We start from the raw sequence: 25,906 nt of genomic DNA on the forward strand, positions 1-25,906 counted from the left end.
AATATATATATATATATATATATATATATATATATATATATATATATATTTATCATTTTTAGTCTAACAAAAGAAACAAACAATATTCACATATAACGTTTCTAAGAAAAATATAACCAATGTCTAAACCTTTAACCCTATCACCACAAAGTTACAAAGTTAACCAACTAATATCAAGAATAAACATTACCGTAAACTAGTAGTTAGTTTGCTAACAAAGTCAAAAACACTTAGCCAAAAGAAGAGTGTAACTAACATATTAATAAGTTCTCACTTCAGTATTGCTCTTCTAATTTATAGGAAAGCTCCCTGGTATGCAGAGATATCACTATGCACAATTATCATATATGGAAAATGATAGATAAAGTTTGAAACTTTGCAATCCCACCATTGTAACATATTGGCAGTCATCTATTAGTAACAGGAGAAATATTTCAATCCTTTTGAACATGAAGAACAACCATTCATGAAACACTGATAAAATTTAAAGTCAAAGTTTTGATAAAAGGTTGAAGCAAAGCATGGAGTTGATGATAAAAATTAGTGAGGAGCTGAGTAAAACACCAAGTGAAGGTCCAATACTTAGAGCAGGATGAAATAAATACATGGGATAGGAGCTAAGTTCGCAGAATCATATATGACGCTAAAATGATAAATTACTTAAGACTATCAATATATGGACCAAGTTTGGTTATATCAAATGTGAAGCATTAAGCGTTTGACAGAGAATTCTTCTAGTCACTTAGTTGAGATGTGAGAACAAAGAGAGAAACTTATCGGAATTTATATAGAAAGCAGAGGAATTCTTCAAGAGAAATCGAAAAGAGTAACAAGACAACAAGTGTAAGACTCATGAATCTGATCATTTTAGTGAATAACTAATCCGAAGTTAGCTTAATTTGAAACTTATGTATGCAGTATGCTAAACACGTTAAGGAAAGACATGCCCAAATATAATCATTTATCACATTTCAGAATCCAATCAGATAGTAATTTCCCATCCAAATTCATAACTTCAACCCTTGAACCTATTACATGCTGATTTTTGAACCAAAACTAAAACGAGGCAGATTCTAGAAACATTTAACAACAGAAAACTAGATCAAAGATGAGAACATTTAAACGACCATAATCGATTCATGAAAAAAAAACTAAAAATAGGGGAGATTACGGACCTTGTGTAGAACAGCAAACAAAAGCTTCAACGTCAAGCGATTTCAACTTCAAAATTCCTCGAAACTCAAATTCAAAATCGACAAATGGAACAATGAAAGAAGATCAAAATTTTCTAAAAAAAACTAACGCTTGGAGTGTGCTTCTTCCCTCTTTTCTGCTATTCTCCCGATGATTTTTTTCGATGTCCCTCTTTCTCTGTTTTTTGGATGCCCTCGAATGAGAACCAAAGGGCTGATTTTATAGTCGAATTTGGGGGGAGGCTTCCAACCTCAGACCCATTAGATTAACGGTGTAACCAATCAAAATCCGATGGTTCTTCGCGTCCTCCGCTTTTCAGGCGGAGCAATGATGATGGTCGAGACTTCTAGGCCTGCTTTGGGTCATAAATTAATCGAAAAAGATGTAAAGTTGATAGAAAGGGGGTTGTGATTGATGGACGGTGGATGGGGGAAGAGGTGACGTTGGAGACCGCCGGATATTGTTGTTTTCCGGCGGTCCATGGTCGTTTCTTTGGCAGTGAATGACGGGCGATTAATGAGACAAGACGAAGGGGTGTGGGGAAGATGAAGTCATAAAGTAAGAGACCGCTGGAAATTAACATTTTTCGGCGGTTCATAGCCGTTCTCAGCAGATGCAATAGGAGAGGAGAGGAGCGTCTGGGGAAGGAGAAGATTGTTCTAGGAAAAGAGCGATGTTGGGAAAAGAAAGGCTGGGCGGTGTACTATTTTTTTAGAAAAGAAGAAAGCAATTTGGGATTTAATTTGGGCCGTCCGATCATTTTATCGGACGGTTAAAATAAATCAAAAATTAGAAGGAAAAGTTTTATATATATATTAAATAATGGTAAAAGCTCAATTAACTAGGACTGTTAGATTTAATCGTAGGGTCAAGATTTAAGCTAAAGAAACATAATCCATGTGCTCGCCTACATGACACACATAGATTGGCCGGTTTAAGGGAACTTGGATTGCCAAAATTATTCAAATTAAATTCATTTAAATTATAACCTCTCCTTTATTAAATAGTCATAATTTATTAAATTAAAAACAATTATTATGCAAGATTAGCCTGTTTGATAAAATTAGTCACTCTTAAAAATTAAATTAATATAAATTAGTAACTCATTAATTAAATAAGCTTTCTAATTTTAATAAATGTACGAAAAATATCCATTCTAACAAAATAAAATTATATTTGAACACAACTAGATTCAATTCTTTAAGAACGACACTTATTTAAAAAATGAGAAAGTAAGTAGTGATATAATATATTTAATTTTTATAAGAAAAAAATTTATAAGGTAAAAAATAAATAATTAAAAATATTTTTCGTGTTCCTACAATTAATTTCATAACACATATATTATTATTATTATTATTCTTATTATTATAGTTAAATGTGAAGAGCCAAAATTGGGTGTCAACAGCGTGCCCCTTTCTTTGTCCATGGAAGAGAGTAAAGAAGACGTGGACAAAGAAATATTGACATTATCCAATTTTAGGCGACCCACCAAAATACACTTTGAGAAATAAATTGGCAAGAATGGTTATGGAGTTATGGCCGAACTCTGGCTCCTGAGTTGCCTACATATCTCAGGTTTCATGAGAAATCAGGCCGTATGTAGTTCGAGAACATAGCAAATTTTTATTAAAAATTTGCCCTAGTATTGAATTATGGTAATACTGGAATCTTTTGGTGGTGAGGTATGAAGAGAATAGCACGAATAGAGGGGTGAGATATAGTTCTAAAGAAACTTTAATGAGAAATGCTTTGTAGCAATTTCTATTGAAGACTCAAGGTAGATAGACGAATTTTTAAAAGGATGCCCCAGTGTCAAGTTACAATGAACTGAGACTTGAAAGAGCTATGAGTGAACTTTAAATCTAAACTTCTGAAAATCGAGTTGAGTTGAGATTTGAAAGTGAATCCTTGACGTAGCTAGTGATGCTTGACATTGCACTAACTTGTCCTAGTTTGCTACTAAGAGGGAGTTCCTCGTTGTAATGCTTTGTCCTGCAAAACATGTAAAAGGGTGAAAAGTACCTGTTGCGGTTCAAAAATTATAAATTGAATAGTAATGTAAAGAGTAGAGTGTAGATGTTCAAACGACTGTTGATGTTTCTTTTGTGTTGTGAGTGTGATGTGGGTAAAGTAACTTGTAATGTAGAGGCCCTCGACTAGCGGGGAGGTTGTAATGTAAAAGCCTGCATCTGGGTGTGTAAAGCTTGTAATGTAAAGCCTCCGGCTGGTGGGGCTGTTGTAATGTAAAAGCCTGTATCCGGCTGTGTAAAGCTTGTGATGTAAAGCCTCCGGCTGGCGAGGCTGTTGAAATATGAAATACTGTATTCGGCTGCGTAAAGCTTGTAATGTAAAGCCTCCAGCTGGCAGGGCTGTTGTAATGTAAAAGCCTGTATCCGGCTGTGTAAAGCTTGTAATGTAAAGCCTCCGGCTGGCGGGGCTGTTGTAATGTAAAAAGTTTGTATCCGGCTGTGTAAAGCTTGTAATGTAAATCCTCCGGCTAGCGGGGTTGTTGTAATGTAAAAGCATGTATCTGGCTGTGTAAAGATTGTAATGTAAATTTAATTATCGGCATGTGATAGTGTTTCTATGTGTGCTTGCCCCCGATCGATGGAGCTTCAGTGACGTCACTACGATGTGGTCTCCGACTGGCGGAGTGTTGCTTCTTTTGCTTATATACATGCTCTGATTGGCAGAGTTCGGTCGATGTTTGATATGTACAGCCTCCGATTGGCGGAGTTTGACGATGTTTGCTATGTACAACCCCAGACTTGTGGAGTTTGGCGCTGGTAGATGGTGGTCTCTGATTGGCAGAGTTGTTGATGAGGTTAGATTACAAGCTCCAGTTGGTGGAGTTATTTCGAAAGAAAGCTAACTATTATATTTTTCTACGAGGATCCTCTTTCTTCATCATTTGTTCTGGATCTTTGAGCGTACCTGCAAAGATTTAAACAAAATATATTTTAGTCATAAAATGTAAGTTGAAGTATTTCCAGGAAATGAAATAGAGAAAGAGTATTTTGGCTCATGATTGTGAGAAATCGAATGGCGTTTCTGGGCATGCCCCGAGACTTGATGTTATTTTCTTAATTCCTATGTTCTTGCGCTCAAAGAAAATTTTAGTTTTGGGAGGGGGTGTTGATTTGCATCGACTTGTGGACTGAAGCCTCATCACTAGAATCCTTCGACACCTTGTCAGTACCGCACATAGTTTCTTAACCTAGAGACTTGGTAGATGGATGAGTGAAAAAAAATATATTTTTGAAAAGAATTAGCTTGTTTTTCTAGAAAATAAGTATACTACGTATATTAGATACATATATATATAGTAATTCTCCAGCGTTTTAGATTATGACATGTTCCGAAGTCCATCGAGCTTTCCATTTTGTTGACTATATCCAACGTAGGCCACCTGTAACTTTTACCCTTTTGATGAAGCTTTTCCTAACTTTTTTGCAGACACTGCGACGATCGATATTCTTCAATATTCTGAGGTTACGCTAACTATGAGGAATGTTGCCTAAGGGTATGCAGAGAATTGATCGAGCCTGACTCAGGCTGCCTACGTATCCCCAAAATAGGAATCAGATCATAACGTAGTTCGAATACAAGTGGGAGAAATAAAAGTATGTAATGCAATGACCGAGCTTGACTCAAGCTGCCTACGTATCCAAGCGGAATCAGGTCAGTACGTAGTTCAAATACAATAGGAAAGTAAAAAAATGCAAGGGAAAAGTAAGAATATGTAATGCAATGACCGGGCCTGACTCAGGCTGCCTACATATCCAAGCGGAATCAGGTCAGTACGTAGTTCAGATACAATAGGAAAGTGAAAAATGTAAGGGACCGAATCCGACAAGGATTGCCTACGTATCCCACCGAGGGAATTCATGTCGAGCGTAGTTCTAAATACATGGAAATGATGATTTTGGGTTTTCTAAGAGAGACCAGATCCGATGTGGGTTGCCTACGTACCCCACCGTGGGAAGTCAGGTCTAGACGTAGTTCTGTTACATTGAAAAATGCAAAAGTACACAAAATAAACGCTAATCTTGAGGTCTTCAGATGTAGTATTTCTTGATAGCGTCTTGATTGGCTTTGTGCTCACTCTGCCGTCCATTTCTGCTAAAATTACCGCTCCTCCTGAGAGTACTCTATGAATCATGTAGGGTCCTTGCCAATTTGGTGCAAATTTCCCTTTGGCTTCTTCTTGGTGAGGAAAGATCTTCTTCAATACCAACTTCCCCGGTGTGAACCGTCGAGGTTTGACTTTCTTGTTGAACGCTTTGGTCATTCTGTTTTGATAGAGTTGGCCATGACAAATCGCATCCATCCTCTTTTCATTGATGAGCATCAATTGTTCATGCCTACTACGTATCCATTCTGCATCGTCCAGACCAACCTCTTGGATAATCCTTAAAGATGGTATTTCCACCTCAACAGGTATTACTGCTTTTGAACCATAAACCAACATATAAGGAGTTGCCCCAATTGATGGTCTGATTGTGGTGCGATAACCAAGTAAAGCATATGGTAACTTTTCGTGCCATTGCTTGTGACTATCCACTATTTTCCTTAGGATCTTTTGGATATTCTTATTTGCAACCTCAACTACTCCATTCATCTGTGGCCGGTAAACTGTGGAATTTCGATGAGCAATCTTGAACCTTTCATAAGTTTCCCTCATAAAATCGTTGTTGAGGTTGGCTGCATTATCTGTTATGATTGATTTTGGAATTCCAAACCGACAAACTATGTTGTTGCGAACAAAGTCTGTCACTACCTTCTTAGTCACTGCCTTGTATGTCGAAGCTTCGACCCATTTTGTGAAATAATCGATAGCCAGCAAAATGAAACGATGTCCATTTGACGCGGGAGGCTTTATGGGTCCAATAACATCCATGCCCCAAGCAGCAAATGGCCAAGGGAAACCCATCACATTGAGCTCACTCGGTGGAACCCGTACAAAATCTCCATGCACTTGACACTGATGACATTTTTGCACATACCGAATGCTATCTCTCTCCATGGTCATCAAAAAATATCCGACTCTTAGAAACTTCTTTGCCAAAGTGAACCCATTCATATGAGGTCCACATGTTCCTGCATGTATTTCTTCCAAAAGCCTTGTCGCTTCTGCGGCGTCGACGCACCTCAACAATCCTAAATCTGAAGTTCTCCTATACATGATTTCTCCGTTAAGGAAGAAATTATTGGTCATCCTCCTCAAAGTCCGTTTCTGGTTGCTTGTGGCATTTTCAGGATATTCTTGTGCTTCTATCAATCTTATGATGTCATAGTACCAGGGTTTTCCATCCAGTTCCTCATCTACATGAAAACAGTATGCATGTTGATCATGTATCTCTATATCGATAGGGTCGATGTAATTCTTGTCTGGGTGTTGAATCATCGAGGACAATGTTGCCAAAGCATCGGCAAACTCATTTTGAGTTCCAGGGACATGCTTGAACTCAATCCTTGCGAATCTCCTACTCAACTCTTTAATGCAATGCAGATAAGGCATGATCTTGACATTCTTAGTGGTCCATTCTCCTTGTACCTGGTGAACCAATAAATTGGAATCTTCTATCACCAAGAGTTTTTTGATGTTCATGTCAATGGCCATCCTGAGTCCGAGAATACAAGCTTCATATTCCGCCATGTTATTGGTACAATAGAACCTAATCTTAGCTGAGATTGGGTAATACTGACCTGTTTCTGAAATTAAGACTGCTCTTATTCCAACTCCAATAGAGTTTGATGCTTCATCAAAGAACATTCTACATCCATCATATGACTCTGATATATCTTCTCCTACAAACAAAACTTCTTCATCAGGGAAATAGGTTGTAAGCGGCTTGTAATCCTGGTCTACCGGGTTTTCTGCGAGGTGATCAGCCAAGGCTTGTCCCTTGATGGCCTTCTGTGTCACATACACAATATCAAACTCACGCAACAAAATTTGGCACTTCGCCAGTTTACCCGTAGGCATGGGCTTCTGAAAGATGTACTTTAGTGGATCCATTCTTGAGATCAAGTACGTGGTGTATGTAGACAGGTAATGCCTAAATTTTTGCACAATCCAAGTCAAAGCGCAACATGTTCGTTCCAACAGGGTGTATCTTGCCTCGTACGGTGTGAACTTCTTGGTCAGATAGTAAATGGCTTGCTCGATTCTACCTGTCTCATCATGCTGCCCCAATACACATCCAAATGCGTTATCCGTGACAGATAGATACAATAACAAAGGCTTTCCAGGCTCTGGTGGGACCAATACTGTTGGGTTGGACAAGTATTCTTTGATTCTATCGAAAGCCCTTTGGCATTCCTCTGTCCATTTTGTGGCTGCATCCTTCTTCAGCAACTTTAATATGGGTTCGCAGATCATTGTAGATTGAGCTATGAACCGACTGATGTAATTCGATCTTCCCAAGAAACTCATCACGTCTTTCCTGGTCTTGGGTGGAGGTAGCTCTTGGATTGCCTTTATCTTTGATGGATCCAACTCTATGCCTTTCTTGCTAACGATGAATCCTAATAGTTTTCCCGCGGGTATTCCAAATGCACATTTTACTGGATTCAACTTCAGATTATACTTACGCAACCTCTCGAAGAACTTTCATAAGTCATCCAGGTGGTCTGAACTTCTTTTGGATTTGATAACGACATCATCCACGTACACTTCAATTTCCTTGTGGATTATATCGTGAAAAAGGGTAGACATAGCCCTCATGTAGGTTGCACCGGCATTTTTGAGACCAAATGACATTACTCTATAGCAATACACTCCCCATGGAGTGATAAACGATGTCTTCTCTACATCATCTTCATCCATCAGGATTTGGTGATATCCTGCAAAGTAATCGACAAATGATTGTAAATCATGTTTTGCACAATTATCGATGAGTATATGAATATTTGGAAGAGGGAAATCATCCTTAGGACTGGCCCTGTTGAGATCTCGATAGTCCACACATATTCTGATCTTTCCATCCTTTTTTGGCACAGGCACAATATTGGCTAACCATGTGGGGTAATTTGTGACCCTTACAATGTTCACCTCAATTTGCTTAGTTACCTCCTCCTTGATCCTTAAGTTCAAATCCGGCTTGAATTTTCTTGTCTTTTGCTTAACAGGTAGACAAGTGGGATCAGTCGATAATTTGTGTGAGACAATAGCAGTGCTTAATCCTGACATGTCATCATAAGACCAAGCAAATACGTCAACATACTGCTTAAGCAATTCTATTAAATCTTGCTTTCTTTCAGCCTCCAAATGTATGCTGACTCGTGTCTCCTTCACGATTTCCTCATCTCCTAAGTTGACAACCTCTGTTTCATCCATATTGGGTTTCTTCTGACTTTCAACCTGCTCGATCTCGTGTGGCAGATTTTTAGGCATCATGCTTTCATCATACTCTTTGTGATCTTGTTCATCATTTTCACCTTGCTCGGTGGATTCGTTACATGTCATAACCGTTGAACGAGGATTTTTATTAATATGAGTGCTGAAAAGTGCAAAAGGTAAGTAAAAATAAATAGATATTTAAAATAACGAGATTTTTTAAAAAAGAAAATAAAGACTTATTTCAAAGCATTCTAGCTTTTAGAAGAGGCAAGCAACAAAAGATTGGGCATGATTCAAGCCTCAATTTGATCATGCGAATTTTTAAAATTAAGACTACTTTTCCACACTACCAGGACTCTGGTTGAAACAGGGACGGGCTGGTGGTCCAATTCTGCAAGATTTCTCTAGGTTTGGCATCACGAATAGTCAACTTGTTGAGATTTATCCCTTCCTCTTCTCCAGCCATGGCCACGAACAGATTGCCTAATCCTTCTACGATGTCATCAACGCCAGCTTGATCTAGAATCAAAGCTTGTTTTTGTACAAAGATTGTATCGCTTGACCCGTGACAGTCTCTTCCTGAAGCAGGCTCATATCCTAGTCTGTTGGTGCCTCTCTGATGCATCAGCTGGATCAGCTCAACTATGCCATTAGACTTAGGTCCAAGTCCATTCTTTGGCTGATATCCATACTTCAACATTTCTGACGCAACCATTTTCGCTGCACTTGACAACTTGGTATCTTCGGGCTCTGCTCCCTCATTGACCCTTATAGCTTGCATGATTTCCAAAGTGTGAAAAGTGGATCCGTCTAGCTCCACGATGACTGCGATAGAATGAACAGAATGAATGGGGTGGCTGAGCTCTCCGTGGATGGTAACTTCTATGCGACCCCACTCAAACTTTACACATTGGTGAAGAGTGGAAGGAACCGCTCTTGCCATGTGAACCCATGGTCTTCCCAACAACAAGTTGTAGTTGGATGATACATCCATCACTTGAAATAGGATGGGAAATTCTGTCGGCCCCACTTGCAATGTGAGATAGATCTCTCCAATAACACTTTTTTGCGCTCCATCAAAGGCTCTGACTTTCACACGACTTTCCCTTATCTCTCCCATATTAACACCTAAATCCCTTAGAGTGGTGAAAGGACAGATATTGCATCCAGAGCCACCATCAATTAAAACTCGAGTCACAATTTTATCACAACATTTGACTGCGATATGAAGTGCTTTGTTGTGACCAGCCCCTTCTGCAGGCAGCTCATCATCGTGGAAAGAAATCTTGTTAGCTTCCACTATTCTTCCAATCGTTGCAACTAAGGTCTCACTTCTGGTCTCTTTTGGAATTATTCATCACTCCGTTTAACACCTCCATCAAAGCATTCCTATGAGCTTAAAAACTCATAAGCAAAGACCAAATGGATATGTGGGCTGGCGTCTTCTTTAGCTGTTCTTTAACCGAATAGTCTTTAGACCGCATCTTCTTCCAAAACTCTGTGGCTTCAGCATCGGTAGCATTCTTCTTTGGATTATGTTCTTTTCCGAGAACTCTTTGATTTAGGTCTTCCAGGGCGTAGCACCTCCCCGACCTAGTCATCCCTTGAGCCACGACAGTGTCGATCATCTTGTCGTTGGTGTCCGCTCGATAATCCCATAGGACTGCTTTGGTGTCATACTCAGGCTTTCTAGCAATTAGAGTGGTCACTACAACTCGTGGGAGATATGTTTGGACAGTCAGAGGTTCCCTTAGTTGAAAAGTGATAACAGATTGCGTCGAAGATGTCATGGCATCCGCTTCATCTATGTTTGGATAGTCGGGGGTCCCATATTCGTCATCCAGAGTAACCATGTTGACTTCCCGATTCTCATGATTTGGCAAGGGATTGTTGTTCACATTGAGAGGTGCTGGAGTGCATTTGATTACTCCTCTCCTGATCAAAGACTCGATCTGGTTCTTCAAACCATAATAATCTTCTGTGTTGTGTCCCTGGACTCCCGAGTAGTAAGCACATTGCTTGTTCCCATCAAAATTACGAGGGATTGGATCAGGAAGTTTTCCTTCAACTGGTTGCAGCACTCCCGTTGTCCTCAACCTCTCAAACAATTGAGCATAGGGTTCAGCAATCGGTGTGTAAGCGCGAGCATTTCTAGCTTCAGGATTTGAACGTGGTCTCGGTGCATATACTGGTCTATTTTGGTGAATTGGTTCTTGGACAGGAACATATGGTCTTCAAGGGTTTTGGTATGCTGGTGCTCGGGGTGGATTATAGTGTGGTTGGATATTATACACTCGGGCGTATGAAGTATGCTCAACGATTTGGGGATTATTGGGGTATCGGTGAGATGGTCCTCCTGGTTGGTAAGTGACAGTTGAAACATCCTCCCTTTTCTTTTTGATACCGCCAATGGAACCCGATTGTATAGCCCTACTTGCAGCTTGCACTGCGACCATAGACTGATTTTTCCCAGATTTAACACCCTCTTCATCTTGTCAAAGTAGATACCTTCTTGAGCTCGAATAAAGAACTTCGAGAGCTCACTCTCATCTAGTGGTGGTTGCACCTTCGCGGCCTCAGTTNTTCTCCCTACACCGACTAACTTGTCACAGTATGCCCTCAAATGTGCGTGTGGGTCGCCTTTTCCATCGAACATGTCAAACTTCGGTGGTTTGTACCCTACCGGCTTGTCAATGTCTGGATGGATACACAAGTCATCATAATCCAGACTTTCTGTCCCTCTAGTGACTTGTAAGCTTTTCAATGCTTTTCTCAGACCCTGAAGCTTGGCATTTATCGATGCATCTTCTTTCAACCGAGCATCTTTCTCCATTTCTTCATATTGATCGACTTCGTACGGGATATTAACCACAGCTGGCGTTGTGAAGGTAGAAGCTCCAGCAGTATATACAGGTGGAACATGTGTCTCATAGGGAGCGGTGACATGAGCCCTATGTATCTGCTGCATTGAAGGTATGGTAAGGTCGCGATTAGAAAGGTCAGGAACGGTCCTGACTACGGTTGGAGAAGCTGGTGGAACTCGATCATGAGTAGGAGCGTGTTGAGTCAGTTCTGGCTGATTTAGTAAGTCGGTAGAAGGCAAGTCAGCCTTTTGGAAGTAGATGGGTGTCTTGAAAGTAGGGAAAGTGGTCGCAGATAGTTTGGCCAAGTCTCCCACTTGACGCAATTCTTCCCTCAAGATCTCGAGTTCTTGTTCCATGTGAACCATTTTCTCCTCGTTTTGAATGTCAGCTATACTTCGAGAACTTTCAGGATTCTCAATAGGTACTATTATGTTTGCGGCAGCGTTGAACTCATCTTTATCACTAATTTTTCCCTTTGATTGAAGGTTGTATCGTGAGTCAACCAATTTGCAAGTCGACACAAATCAACGTACTTTTGGGGATTAATAAAGAAAGGAAAACAAAGAAAAATAAAACTATGTTAGTTTGGGAAATATTGAAAGTTGTAACAAATAAGTAGATGTAACACATATATATGCCAATTCGGCGACATTCAAAATGCGTCCTAACATAGAACCTTTTTTTGCCTGAGGTAGGCCTACGTTGCAATTAGTTTAATAATAAATGATCCATTTAAACCTATTTTAGATTTGCAGCAAATATAACTCCATTGATGAAGGTTTGGCTATTACAACGATGTAGGTGGTCGGAAGTCGAAGAAATTAAAGTACAGGGGTGGCCATAAGGCGTACAAGAGGGATAGGCCACATGGCACTTTAAAGAGCTTATAAGGGAATTCAAAGAAGAAAGATGATCTACGGCTAGGTTGGAGCATCATCGTCCACATCATAGTAAGAACCCGGGTGATACTCTGGAGATTCGTCGATTTTCCATTCCCAGTTGTTTGAATCTTCCCTTTCATCAAACCCTATGGAACCATATTCTGAGTGAGCGTCTTCTACTGTTGGAACATGTTCATCCTCTATATGCATCACTCATCCATCTCTAGGGTCATACTCTGAGTATTCTTCTGGATCCTCTTCCATCTCCTCAGTTGGCTCTATAGGATCCTCTTTTGGGTCTTCCTCCATCTCTTAATTTGGTTCATCATCAACTGCCTGTATGAGAAGGTCGATAAACCGTGGGGTCACCTGTTGATACATGGTCGTAGTGATGTGTATGAGGTTCAATACCTCCATGCCAATTTGATTTGACCTTTGAGTGTCTGTGAACCCCAAGATTCCCTCATAGCTAGGCCTAGCGAGAATTCCTCTTATCATAAACCAAGTATAATATTCAGGTGTGCACCACGATTCAACCCCCATGTCTGAGTCAAGAATACCGCACCATCCTTGTACCAAAGCAACGATCCTTTCGATCAGAATTCTTCATTCATAATTGACCTCTATCAATGCCATATTTGACCATAGTAGAACGCCTTGGGTAATCCCAAACTGTCGGAGGACTCTTAAAGGTGTGTAGGGCTGGAAGCCTTCCAACCCAATCAACTCAATGAAATAGGCCTGGTTAGTTCTCAACAAAGCTCGGCCATAGACCCACGGTAGTCGCCATTGAATGCGGTTCCCTGTGAGGTGGGTCAGGAAAAGGCGTCAACCATCTCCATCATTTGGGGCATCCCACATGCCCAATCTCATTGCATGGCTTCTGATTTTGTTGTGTAAGTCTGCTTCAGCGCCATTTTTTGCATGTCTTTGATAAAAGTGTTCCAGCATCTAAATCTGTAGTAACAAGTTACTTCACTTAAAGTGATCATATCCTCTAGAGAAAAGGGATAATGATCGAAATATTTCCGCCAAGATGATGGGTACGATAGTCATTCTAATAGGTCCCCTAAACATGAAGATGACCATAGGTAGTAGGTTGATGTCGAAACACCCTTTTTTCTTTGGGAAGATCATAATACCCAAAAAGGCCGTCACGAAGACAATAGCCCTGAGTCTCTCCCAATCAACCCTAGAGATGAAGAATTCTTGATGGAACCTATCATAGCTATCTCTCGAACCTTTTAAACAGATAATCCAACTTGACCCATCATTCATCAACTCTTCGCAAACATTGGCCTACCCTCAAACCCAAAGACTGAAGAAAACTGATTCCTAATGTAGTGCACGGGGCCAAAGGTACTCTGCCAGCCAACGGTAAGTCAGCAATTTGACTTATCTCTTCCAATGTTGGTGTGATTTCAAAATTTGTGAACTGAAAGGTCACCGTTGTTGGTTGCCAAAATTCAATCATTAGAGTAATGCGTGACTTGTTTGCCTCCACATTTAGCAGATCATTTAACGACCCTAAGTGTAGCATAATCTCATTTCCGTAGGCCACTCGGATATTTCCCCACCACTCTTTCAAAGTTCGGGGGACCTCAGTCATCATTCTGATATCAGGAAAGTTTTGGTTGATTTGCATCTGAAAGAAGGGGTAAAGGGTATGATGAGTTTATTTGCTCCAAATCTGTTAAGTGTTTAAGTTTGGATAATTTATATCAATTTCACACAAAGTTTATGTCTCGAGTTTTAAAGAAGAAACTCATTGACATTTGGGTGGTTTCCTAAATGCAACGACAATACCGTATACTGTCTTGCCTAAGGCTATGCAACATGACCTATTCTAAGAGTAAGTTTATGTTCCTAGATGATTGAGAGTGGGACTGAGTAATTGCAAGAAGGTGCACTATCTTAATTGCACGAACTCTTAAACTAAGGAATCCAAAGAGAGTTTCGAAGGAGTGCAGGAACACCACTCACGTGTACAGTGTGTGCGTGTATGGTCAAGACTCGATAGAATGTGCAAATGACAATGTAGGGAAAGCAGTAACAAGTAGTATCTTAAAACAAATAAGGAACACAAGTTTGGATTTCACTTGCGACCTTTCAGTCAAGGCAATATATCAATAGCAAGCTGAAAAATAAACACGAATCACAAATGTTGTTCCTAAATTGAATTTCTCTAAGGTTAAAACCTAAGTAAGTTCCCCAACAGAGTCGCCAAGCTGTCGCACCCTATTTCAAGATAGACGAAACAGTTCACAACATGATATGGTTGTCACTCTGATTTTGGAAAAAAATTGTTTTGTTTTAGAGTTGCCACCCAAATTTTAAGGAAAATATTAGGAAAACCATTTTTTAAATATTTAAATGTAAACTCTGTTTTTGGTTTGTGAAACCAGTCAGATTCTGAATAAGGGTTTTGATTACTCGAGGGGAAGGTGTTAAGCACCCCTCAGAGCCTATCCGAAGATAGTCCTTAAACTCAATTTAGGAAAATATGATTAGGAAAACTTGTTTATTTATTTGCTTTAAAAATCAATAATAAGTTAGTTGGTTTAAGAAAAGAGTAAAATACAAGGTACGACATATATATGTCTTATAAAATAGATTTAATGGTAGTATTTTATCATATTGTAAAAATAAATAAATGTACTTAAATGTATGATATATTCATATGTAACAATATACATAGGTAGGTGTATCATAATAAAATTATCCTAAAATATATAGATGCTGAATTTGCGAAAATCTGTCGTCTTATTAAGACGTAAAAATAAGATAGTAGTTGAGCATAAATATGTAGTAATATGTGATGTGTAATTTGAATGAAAATATATAGAATGGAGTTTTATAAAATAAAATGAAATAAAATAAATGATACTAGATGTTAAAATATTAAAATATTATATAAAGGTTTGTGATCTTAAGTATGGTATGTACACATAGGTTGTTTAAAACATATGAATATTCAATATTTATTTACTTGTTTGGAAAAATTGACAATAGATTATATGTAGTAAAATAATATGTATATGAAAGTGTAGGGATTTATAAATTATAAAAATCAATAAGTAACTTCGTAAAAGAGATAGTAGATATGAGAAAAAATAATATAAAGGGAAACAAAATAATTAGTTGGTATAGAGAAAACTGAAAAATATAGAATTTGTACCTTTTTGCGTATAAGACATATATATGTCGTACCTTGTATTTTACTCTTTTCTTAAACTAACTAATTTATCATTGATTTTTAAAGTAAATAAATAAACAAGTTTTCCTAATCATATTTTCCTAAATTGAGTTTAAGGACTATCTTCGGATAGGCTCTGAGGGGTGCTTAACACCTTCCCCTCGAGTAATCAAAACCCTTATTCAGAATCTCACTGGTTTCACAAATCAAAGACGGTGTTTACATTTACATATTTAAAAAATGGTTTTCTTAAAATTTTCCTTAAATTTTAGGTGGCGACTCTAAAACAAAACAAATTTTTTTTCCAAAATAAGAGTGATAGCCATATCATGTTGTGAACTGTTTCGGCTATCTCGAATAGGGTGCGACAATGGTCACACTTTACCATGGGCGTTCTGCTACGGGTAGTGGCTCCAGTAGTCCTCCCGGTTGCCTTTGATCTACCTTGTCTTTTTGTCACACAAGACAAGTCTACACATAGCACTCGATGTCGTCCCACATGCGTGGTAAGTACTAAATTGCCTCGATCAACGCCCTTATTCGTCGCTGCCCCGAATGCCCAGTCCACGGTGTATCGTGGCTCTTCTTAATGATTCGCCACTTGATCGACCCAAAGTTGGGTACATAAACCCTCCGTTCGGATGTTAGCAAAAAACCATCTTTCACCCAAAAACGCCTTGTCTTGCCTTGGGCGGCCAACTCCATAAGCTTCATGGATTTCAGATCGTGTTGCATGCCATCCTTGATAGCATCCTGAATGTCACAATGCGCGGTAGTAATGACAGCAAGTTCAACCTTCCCACTAAGTGTATCCGCCACAACATTGCCCCTTCCCAGCTTGTACTCCAAGACGTAGTCGAACTCGGGAAAGTTTTTCCACCTAGTTTGCTTCGGGGTGATCTTCTTTTGTGACTAGAAGTAGCTAGTGGCCACATTATCAGTCTTGACCACGAACTTGGAACCTAGTAAGTAGTGTCTCCACGTGCGTAGGCAATGTATGATGGCCGTCATTTCTTTCTCATGCACCGTGTAGCGATGTTCGGTCTCGTTTAACTTGTGGCTCTCAAATGCTATTGGGTGTCTATCTTTCATTAAAACTCCCCTAATGACAAAATTTGAGGCATCCGTATGTACTTTAAAGGTATTTGAAAAGTCGGGCAGTGTCAAGACCGGCTCTTTGATCACTACGGTTTTGAGACTTTCGAACGTTTTTTGGCACTCTTCGCTCCACACCCATGGCTTATTCTACTTCAATAATTTGGTCAGTGGAGTGGCTTTAGCGGAGTAGCCACTTATGAACCTGCGATAGTAGTTCACAAGTCCAAGAAGGATCTTAGCTCGATCACCTTTGTGGGCGTCTCCCACTCTTTAATCTCTCAGATCTTAGCCTCGTCCATCCGTAATTCGCCTTGGCTGATGATATGGCCCAATAAGTGCAACTCATGCTGGGCGAACTCACACTTCTCCCGCTTGATATATAGTTGGTTCTCCCGTAAGACTTGGAAAACCTTCCTTAAGTTCTCCACGTGCTCATCCAAGGTGTTACTATAAATGACTATGTCATCTAAGTACACTACCACGAACTGGTCCAAGTAGGGATGGAAGATCTTGTTCATGAACGTGCAAAAGGTGGTAGATGCGTTGGTTAAACCGAAAGGCATCACCAACCACTCATAAGCTCCGTATCTTGTCACAAACATTGTCTTTCACTCATCCCCCTCCGCAATACGCACCTGGTAGTATCCCTTTCAGAGATCCACCTTGGTGAAGTACTTGGCCTGTCCAAGTCTATCAAACAAATCTGCAATGAGCAGGATATGATACATGTTCTTAATTGTTACCTTATTGAGCGCCCGGTAGTCGATGCATAAGCGCAATGACCCGTCCTTATTCTTTTGAAATAGAACCGACACGCCATAAGGTGTTTTGGACGGGCGAATGTGACCGGACTCGAGGAGCTTTTTCAATTGTTTCCTTAGCTCTTCTAACTTGGGTGGAGCCATGCGGTATGGTGCATGTGTGGGTGGCTTGGTTCCCACCTCCAACTCAGTCTTGTGATCTACCTCGCGCATAGGAGGTAGAGTGTTCGGTAGCTCGTCCGACATCATGTCCTAGTCTTCTTCAAGGACATTTTCTACATCGGTGGTAAAGGCTCCTTAGCACCATTGTCTTCTCCCGAACTTGCAATAGTGGCTATGAACGTTGGCTCTCCCTTCTTAAGGCCCTTTACTATCTGCATGGTCATTAGTCGAACTCGTCCTTTCACCGTTGGTACCTTAACCAAGGGCACCATGCATGATCCTCCTTGCTCCATGACCAAGAGTTGTTGGAGGTAAGGATCGATCACCACGTGGCACTGCTAGAAGAACTCTTTCCCACAAATTATGTCAAAGAGATCTAAAAGAGCGATAGTGAAATTGGTTTTACCTTACCACTCACCTAACCTGATGCTTACTCCATGCGTGACTCCACACACGAGAGTCGATGGTGCATTGACCATCTTAAGTTGGGTGTTACTTGGACTATAACTCAGCACCAGCCTTGTCGCTGCCGTCTTGGTCATGATATTAGTCTTTGCACCCGTGTCGACCATAGCACGAACGATTCTTCCATTAATTGTGATGTCGACATACTGTGCGCCGTATTCTCTTGGCTTCCCTGGTTGCTTCATGATAGCTCCACATAGTCCTATCAAGCCCAACTGTATCGTCTCTACGCCTTGTCCTTGCTCTTGTGCATCCTTCTCCTTCCGCTCTCGTAGGATAGCACCAAGGCTCTTCAGTTCAGGGCACCTTGCATAGCCATGCGGCCCATCACATAAGTAGCAGCCAATTTTTTTGGTGGTTTCTGCCTTTCTCTCCATGTCGCCATGACGTCCAGACTTCTTGCCATCGGATCTATAAGTGTCATGATTTTTGGGATGTGGCTGCTGCTCCTCGACTTTGCCACGATCTCCCCCACCATGGTCATGACTACCTCTCACCTCCTCTCATCTGGCTCTGTCAGGCTTTTCATGCCTGAAGTCTATCAAAGCTTCGGCCTGCGTGATGGATTCATCAATAGTCCTGACATGTCGGCGTTCCAACTCCATCCTGGCCTAATTTCGCAGCCCATTCATGAAGTGGAACAGCATATCTTCATCTGTGAGGTTGGAAATCTGAAGCGTGAGGGTTGTGAACTCCTTCACATATGTACGTATTTTGCATATCTACTTCAGCTCCCTAAACATGTGTTTCACCTCATAGAAAACATTTTTAAGGAAGAAAGCCTTTTTGAACTCTGCTCGGAATTGCTCCCAAGTGTTGATGGTGCAAAGTTTGTTCCTCATTTCCGACTCTTTACGCCTCCACCACAACATGGACATCTCAGAAAGATACAACACAACGGTGTTGATCTTACTCTCATCGCTCTTCACCCCCATTGCACTTGAAGTAATTCTCCAAATGCCAAAGGAAATTCTCCACCTCTTGCGCGTCACGGACACCTTTGAACATAAGTGGTTTGGGAGCCTCGACCTCCTTATCCCGGTCAAACGACGATGATCATCCAACTTCCACGCCCTCCTTGAGTGCTTTCATCTTGGCCTTCATGGTCTCAATCGTGCTCAACGCCTCTATGAGCTGACTCTCCAAGGAAGTGATAACCTCTTTCATCTGAAACTCGGCACGCTGGCAGCCCTTCAACTCCTTGTGGATGTGGTTATTCTCCTCAAGGGTGAAGTCCTCCAGAGTCTTGAACTTTCCATCGACCTCGTTCAAGAGTCTGCCTTCCACGGCCTGCCTCACCATTTTAACCCTTACAATCCACTCCTCTCCGAGTGTGACATCAATAGGCTCCTCACTGCGGTCATCGTCAATGTGTGTGAGATGTTAGAGCCTCGCTTGATGTAGGGTCGAGTTGCATTTCCTTGCTACTCTTAAGATACTTCTTTCCCTTGCGGTTCTTCTTTCCACCATCTAGCTTGACGTTAGTAGTGCTAGCGGCATTAAAGTCTCCTTCGTTGGCCATTCTCTTAGTATTAAACATTTGCTCTGATACCACGTTGTCACGGACTTAGAGTCTCACTAAAGCTCCATGAGGCACTTGACAAATTACTAACTAATCTTTTAAGATCTTGTAAGCTCAAGTAAGCCCTTTAAACTAAGACCGCTAAGAGAATGCAAGAAAGACTTAGAGAGTTTTAGGAAGAAGACTTGTATTGCTTTGTGGAAGATTGCTTACAACTTTCTTGATGCCTTACAAATGAATGCCCCCTCTATTTATACTACAACCTAGGGGCTAAAGTGCAAATAATAATTACTTTACAAGTCCCTAACATATTTACACTTTAGTCCCTCTCTAGAATTCTCTATATATTCTAGGATATTCCAAAGCCATCTTGAAATATCTAAGGGGTTCTAAAGTTCTCCATAAGCCTCTCCACAACTCTAGATTCTTCTACTCCTATCCGACTGCAAAATTTGACTAGTAAAGTGGCGGGACATGACATATGTCTCTGTCCGATCCTTGGAACTCTACTTAAATTTGACTTATACACACATAAGACCTATGAACCTGGGCTCTGATAACATTTGTCGAAATAGACCTCGACATCAATACCACATACCAGAATAGACCTCGATATTATTAACATTTTCTGAAACAGATCTTAGTATCAATATACTTGCCAAAATAGTCCCCGACATCAATAACACTCGCTAGAACAGACCTCGACATCAATAATAAGATATCTCATCATAGTGTTCCAAAATTGATGCAAATAGGCATGTTCACATGCATACCGATCCCCGAGACTCTACTTAGACTTGGGTTGTACATATGTGATACCTTTGCCGATTGTTAGGAAACTTTTTTTTATTCATTCTTTCTTATCATGTATGGTTACCTTCTCTAATACTGCGTTTCTACATGTTTTATTGGAAGATGACGATGACCAGAGCTACTTTTTTTGGTGGTAGAGGGGAAAACGATCTCATGCAGTTGCTGAGATCCCAGCTAGAGGTAGGGCCCAAGATAGAGCTTGTGCCTGTGGAGTGGCACCAACTAGAGGTTGTGCCCATAAAGTGGCACCAATTAGAGATTGTGCTAGAGAGGTCTCCGAGAGCCACAAGTTGAGATTGGAGAGGACCAGGTTCCTCCCGAGCAGGTAGCAACTCTCTTGTTTCAGGATACATTGTTGAGGATGGTGAGTGTGTTGTAGAGCTTCTCTCAGTGTGATGGGGCAGTAGGCACACTACAAGGATCTCAGAGAGGGTCTCAGATCCTAGAGCAGCATTAAGCTTTGGTTATTCAGCCACTAGTGGGTCTCGCATCGACTGTTGGTGTATAGATTTCTCCCGAGGTAGACCTGGCAGAGGAGAACAGTGTAGATATAAGTGGTTTCAGAAAATAAAACCACCCCAATTTTAGGGTGGGAAGAGTGAGGACGCTCACGAGTTTCTGACTATATGCCACGAGTTGCTATAGGCGGTGGGTATGGTTGATGCATATGGTGTTCGTTATGTTTCACTCCAGCTCCGAGGCTTGCGATAGAGTGGTGGAGGATGTGTGTGGGTCTAGGATAGTTGGGTCTCCTCCAGTTACTTGGGATATGTTAAATAGTTCTTTTTATGACCTCTTCATCCCTTGGAGCGTGACAGAGGAGAGTCATTTGGGATTTGAGGACTTAAGACATGGTAGCTTGTCGGTGACAAGAGTATGAAGCCTGTTTCTATCACTTGGCTAGGCATGCTATGACCATTGTTCTAGATAAGGCAGAGAAGGTCCGTAGGTTCGTAAGAGGGTTGACTTTTTCCGTTAGATCTTATATGTTTAGAAGCTCGAGAGGGGGATTCCTTCCAATACAACATGAGTACTGCCAAAGAGGCAGAATTGATAGTGAGAGAGAAGTTTGGAGACCCCAAGAGGGCCTATTCGTCACTGGTGCCTCATCTAGAGGTAGCAGTTCGCACAAAGGTGGTGACTCTTTCCAGCATCGGGGCCCATTCATGCATCTATGCCCGTAGTCGAGGGTGGACAGACACCTTGAGGGTCCTATAGTACTTGCCGAGGTGGCCATGCTAGCACATCTGGACCATCACAACAATCATTCGTACTAAGGTCTTGTTTTGGTTGTGGGGATCCAGGTCACATGATACGCTAAAGCCCCTTGCAGACCCACTCATGACCCCAAGATACTTAGAGCCCATTTGAATTGGCTTAAAAAGGTAGCTTTTTAGTAAAAAATAAAAAGTCAAACTGAATTGACTTTTAAGTCAAAAAATAAAAAAGTAGGGGAGACCTACTTTCAAAATAATCAAAATAATATTCAAACTTATGCTACTAAAATTGTATACCTTCTTCCATTCAAGGAATTTTGTAGAGCATGTCATATTCAATCAGTAACAGTATATGTCTTTGGTTCCTGGTCAATGTTAGTGACCTAATACAATTGTATTCTAAATCATAAAAAGATTCTAGAAAAAACATACCTGATTTTATGCATATAATAACTTGATTTTTGTAGTTATCATTTTTCCTTATTGATTCTCATAACGAGATCAACCAGAACATGAGCTAAAGAAAAACTCAATCTCAATCTCAATTGGCTAGAGTCTCATAATGATAATGTGTTGTAAAATATAAGCAATATACCACAAACAATATAGACAAGATATATGGAGGGTAGAATGTGGAGATCATCTTATTCAAATGTCTTCATGTCTTTTTGTGTATCTTTACAATGGTAAAAGAACAACCCTATTTATAGATTGAGAAATTAATCCAAAAGCCACCATATTAAGTGTCATTATAAATAGATACATTCTTATCCATAAAGGTTCATAGAACTTAGGGAATATGAATAAGTAGTTCATGTATTAACTCAATGGACAATCCACTCATTCAATGCAAATTTTTTTGTTATGACGAATAACAAATGAAGGCTAATATGAGCATACTAGTACAACAAAGCATTACTAAATTAATACTCAGTAAATTAATAATCTCTCTAAGATAATATTTTCCTTCGGTCCCGACTTGGGCCAATGGAAAAAATTACTCATTTCAATAAAATAATAAGACAAGATATTTTCAAAAGACACCTATATAAATATATGATCCCATTAATATTATAAATTAATAATTCTTTAAATTTACAAATATATCTAAGACATTTTAGTGAAATATAATTCTATTGTATTTTTATTTTATTTTTGTTAAAATTTAAATTTAGTTGAAGTTCGTCTCTAACTTTTCTTATTGCATCCAAAAGTTCCGATGTTGTATTTTCGAACTGCACCATAAAATTGTGAAGAGATCTAGATGTGATAGGTGTTTCCTTATGCATAACTAGTTCCAAAAGTATTGTATCATCTTTAAAAAAAAATATTATTTGACCCATACACATACTCTATGTATGATGCATTTTTTTTTTTGTATAAATTCAATAAATATGATACATAAATTAGTAAGATACCGATGATTTGGATGTAATAAAAAATAACCTTCACTAAATCTCAAAAAACTCTTAAATTAATAAATATTAACTTATCGATTAAATAATACCTCTACAAAATAATAACATTTTATGGTCCCACCTATATTAATTTAGTGAAGTTTTATTGTACTAGGTTTAATTTCCTAAATAGTTATACGTAGGGGTGTAAAAAATGAGCTCAACTATAGGTAACCCGCCCAACCTGCCCATAATTTTAAGGGTTGGGCTCAATTTGAATTGAGTTCAATCTCAACCCATTCAAGCTTTAACCCATTTTAAGAAAATCTTCAATTGAACCCAATTTAATCTCCAGTTTCAACCCATTTTAAGACTCTTTATTTTCATTGATGTAATATGTGTTCCTATATTACTATCTATTTTATATCTTTTAAGATTTATCTATCCATTTATAACTTCTTTTTAAAAAATTTCTTGAGTTGAAATTCAAATTGTGGTTATAAAAAACTTAAATAACAATATATTAAAATTATTGAGATTAAAGTGAGTCGAATTGAGCGGGTTTTGACCCAATTCGTTTTAAGCCCATTTGAGTCCAACCCATTTTTAAGCTCATTTGAGCCAAAGTAAACTTAGGAGGGCCATGACTCAACCCAATTTCTATTTCAATTCATTTTAATACTAGGTAAATTGCCCGCGCTTCGCGCAGTGGTGAACTACGTCAATAATCTGCTTCTGAACATTTGATAATATAAGTGTTTTCGAGTGGGTAAAGCCCTACGATAAATTGTCAAGTATATTTTATCCAAAGATGAAATGAAATATTTTTTTAATCTTAAAACCAAAAAGATTTGATTCTAATTGTTTATGCATTTTGTTATTAATTCTTCATTTTACTCTAGTTCTTCATCACCAAATTCTTTAGAGAATATATGTAATTGTTTCACTGTCTATATTTGTATTTTTGAAAAGTGGTACAAACATTTTATTCATCAATTGCGAGAGTTTTTCTTCTATTCAAGGTCTCTATATATAGAATCTAAATGTTATACATCTTATGTAATTAGTTGTGTACTTGATAAGTAAATTAAAATATAAAAACACTTCTCTTGGAGTTCAATGAAATAATGTATGTCGCTCAAATAATTTGGATTAAATGATGTCTTGGCAAGTCCCTTATTCAAAATCATTCGCAATCGATGACACTACTTTGATAGCCAAAAGACATATTTTGTTGTTTATGTTTCGATCAATATGGTTAAAACTTTATCTAATGTTTATAAGGAGATAATTATTTCTTTAAGATTTGATTAATATGGATTCATCCTACTTTGAGGGGTAATTCATTGACTCCAATCCGAAATTTGAACCCCAAACTTTTGATTAAGGTTGAGTACAATACTTACCATCCCACTACATTCCTTTTTTTTTTTTTTATGTCACTAATCAATTGAATCCCTTGAGAAGATAGAAAATTGAATAACTAAAACTCCAAGGTAGTGTGAAACCACCACAACTTCTGAACACTCAAAAGTCCCTTCTTGGACATACCATGATTCTTTTGGTCACGGAAAACTCTATAAAGATCAAAGTCATTCATTTCACAAGTTTAAGAATTCTAATCTACATGACACCAATAGTCTAATGATTACATTAAACTCTAACATATGTTTATTTCAACATAATGATCTACAGTATAAGCATAAAGAACAAAGTTTAAAACATGTACTAAAAATAGCAATTAATAACATAAACATAAATTAATGACTGTAAAAAATCATATCAGCATCTGTAACAATCGAATGAAACAGAAAGGAAAAAATGGAGCCCACTGAATTCACATTGTCTCCTTAATGAAATTATTCCCCTCTAGTACCCAAGTTTTAAAGGAATAGATCCTCTCAAGATAGAACAATTCTATTCAGCAGTGTATTGATACAAAAACAATAGTGTCAGGGAGCTACTCAACAGGAGCAAAGTACTGGAATATTTAATTATGCAGAAGAAGAAGAAGTTCAGAATTTTCGTTGTTTTAAAATGAGAGGAAATCTCTCTATTTATAGACAACAAAAGGTAGTGTGAACAAATGCTTATTGTGCCTTATCGGAAAGGGCACAAATCTTTGGAAAAGTCACAACCTTCATAAAAGTAGCAACTTTTCATAGAAGTTTCAATTCTTCATAAAAGTCGCAACTCTTCGTAAAAGCTGCAACTCTTTATAAAAGTCACAACTTTTCATGAAAAGGAAGGTTAATTTTGGAAATAAATAAATTAAAAGGAAATTCTGGTTTGTGGTGGTGCCACGTCGGCGGGCCTAGAGTTCTCTTTTATATATATATATGATTTTTTCAATTTCAATTCAACCCGCTTATTTGACACCTCTGGTTATACGCTAAGATTATGTTTACAATGAGTATTAGGCCACCAAAGAGTCAATTATGGGCATTTTCAAAAGAAATTGGTTGGGATAAATTAAGGCCACGTAAAAAAGGGGGTTTGTCAGAGAAAATCTTCAACATCCATTTTGGTCCATGAATCATTGCTTCCGAGCTCCTCAATCCTTCTTCTAAAACTCTTTTGTCTTTCTCTCTCTCTCTCTAAACAGCAACAGCAACAATCAGCGTGGCCACTCATCACCCTCTTCATTCCCTTTTGGGTTTTGCTCACCATTCATATTCTCAATATAAAAAATTAACAGTGAGGGAGGGTTGTTGATGTTCCCATTGCTCAATGCTTTGTGTGTTTCATAGTAAATACTATGTGTGACTTCATCCGTCGCTATCCTGCTCCCAAGGTATGAATTGTATTCTTCAGGTTTCCTCCTATAAATTCATCATAATCTTCAAATTCAAATACTACTATTACCCTATAATGCTATACTATTTTGCACATCTAATTTTGTAGCCAGATGGTTGAATTCTGCAATACATAAATGCCACTATAACCTTATTTACCTTTCTCCTAGTGCTGCTTTCATCTGAATTTCTC

The 25,906-nt window shown here is 39.0% G+C and overlaps 3 protein-coding genes across 3 annotated transcripts in view; 1 reads left to right on the plus strand and 2 right to left on the minus strand.

Moving 5' to 3' along the window:
- Window positions 1–4,072: 4,072 nt before the first annotated feature.
- LOC125845714 (uncharacterized) lies at window positions 4,073–8,668 on the minus strand. The gene is made up of 3 exons (XM_049525253.1): window positions 7,875–8,668; window positions 5,170–7,799; window positions 4,073–4,131 (listed from the first exon to the last, which is right to left on the minus strand). Exons 1-3 carry the CDS (start codon window positions 8,666–8,668, stop codon window positions 4,073–4,075), a joined length of 3,483 nt encoding a protein of 1,160 aa, XP_049381210.1.
- Window positions 8,669–15,996: 7,328 nt separating this feature from the next.
- LOC125845715 (uncharacterized) lies at window positions 15,997–17,588 on the minus strand. The gene is made up of 2 exons (XM_049525254.1): window positions 17,325–17,588; window positions 15,997–16,395 (listed from the first exon to the last, which is right to left on the minus strand). The coding sequence occupies exons 1-2, from the start codon at window positions 17,586–17,588 to the stop codon at window positions 15,997–15,999; spliced, it is 663 nt and encodes a 220-aa protein (XP_049381211.1).
- A 7,879-nt stretch (window positions 17,589–25,467) lies between these two features.
- LOC125844206 (K(+) efflux antiporter 3, chloroplastic) overlaps window positions 25,468–25,906 on the plus strand; it is a 39,363-nt gene continuing 38,924 nt past the window's right edge. The window contains exon 1 of the mRNA XM_049523471.1: window positions 25,468–25,712. Coding sequence (XP_049379428.1) covers window positions 25,677–25,712 — 36 coding nt within the window. The 5' untranslated portion in view covers window positions 25,468–25,676. The remainder of the gene's footprint in view (window positions 25,713–25,906) is intronic.

The sequence above is a fragment of the Solanum stenotomum genome, chromosome 11 (genome assembly GCF_019186545.1).
Source record: "Solanum stenotomum isolate F172 chromosome 11, ASM1918654v1, whole genome shotgun sequence".
Taxonomy (NCBI): domain Eukaryota; kingdom Viridiplantae; phylum Streptophyta; class Magnoliopsida; order Solanales; family Solanaceae; genus Solanum; species Solanum stenotomum.

Bases quoted from the DNA above. Each gene is read 5' to 3' on its own strand.
- LOC125845714 (XM_049525253.1), bottom strand. From the start codon at position 8,668: ATGACATGTAACGAATCCACCGAGCAAGGTGAAAATGATGAACAAGAT. The intron at 7,800-7,874 runs GTACGTGGATGA...GTTCTTCGAGAG, and splicing joins ATCCACAAGGAAATTGAAGT to GTTGCGTAAGTATAATCTGA. The intron at 4,132-5,169 runs GTACGTAGGCAA...AAATCTTTGCAG, and splicing joins ACCTGACTTCCCACGGTGGG to GTACGCTCAAAGATCCAGAA.
- LOC125845715 (XM_049525254.1), bottom strand. From the start codon at position 17,588: ATGTCGGACGAGCTACCGAACACTCTACCTCCTATGCGCGAGGTAGAT. The intron at 16,396-17,324 runs GTAACAATTAAG...AGCTACTTCTAG, and splicing joins ACTACCGGGCGCTCAATAAG to TCACAAAAGAAGATCACCCC.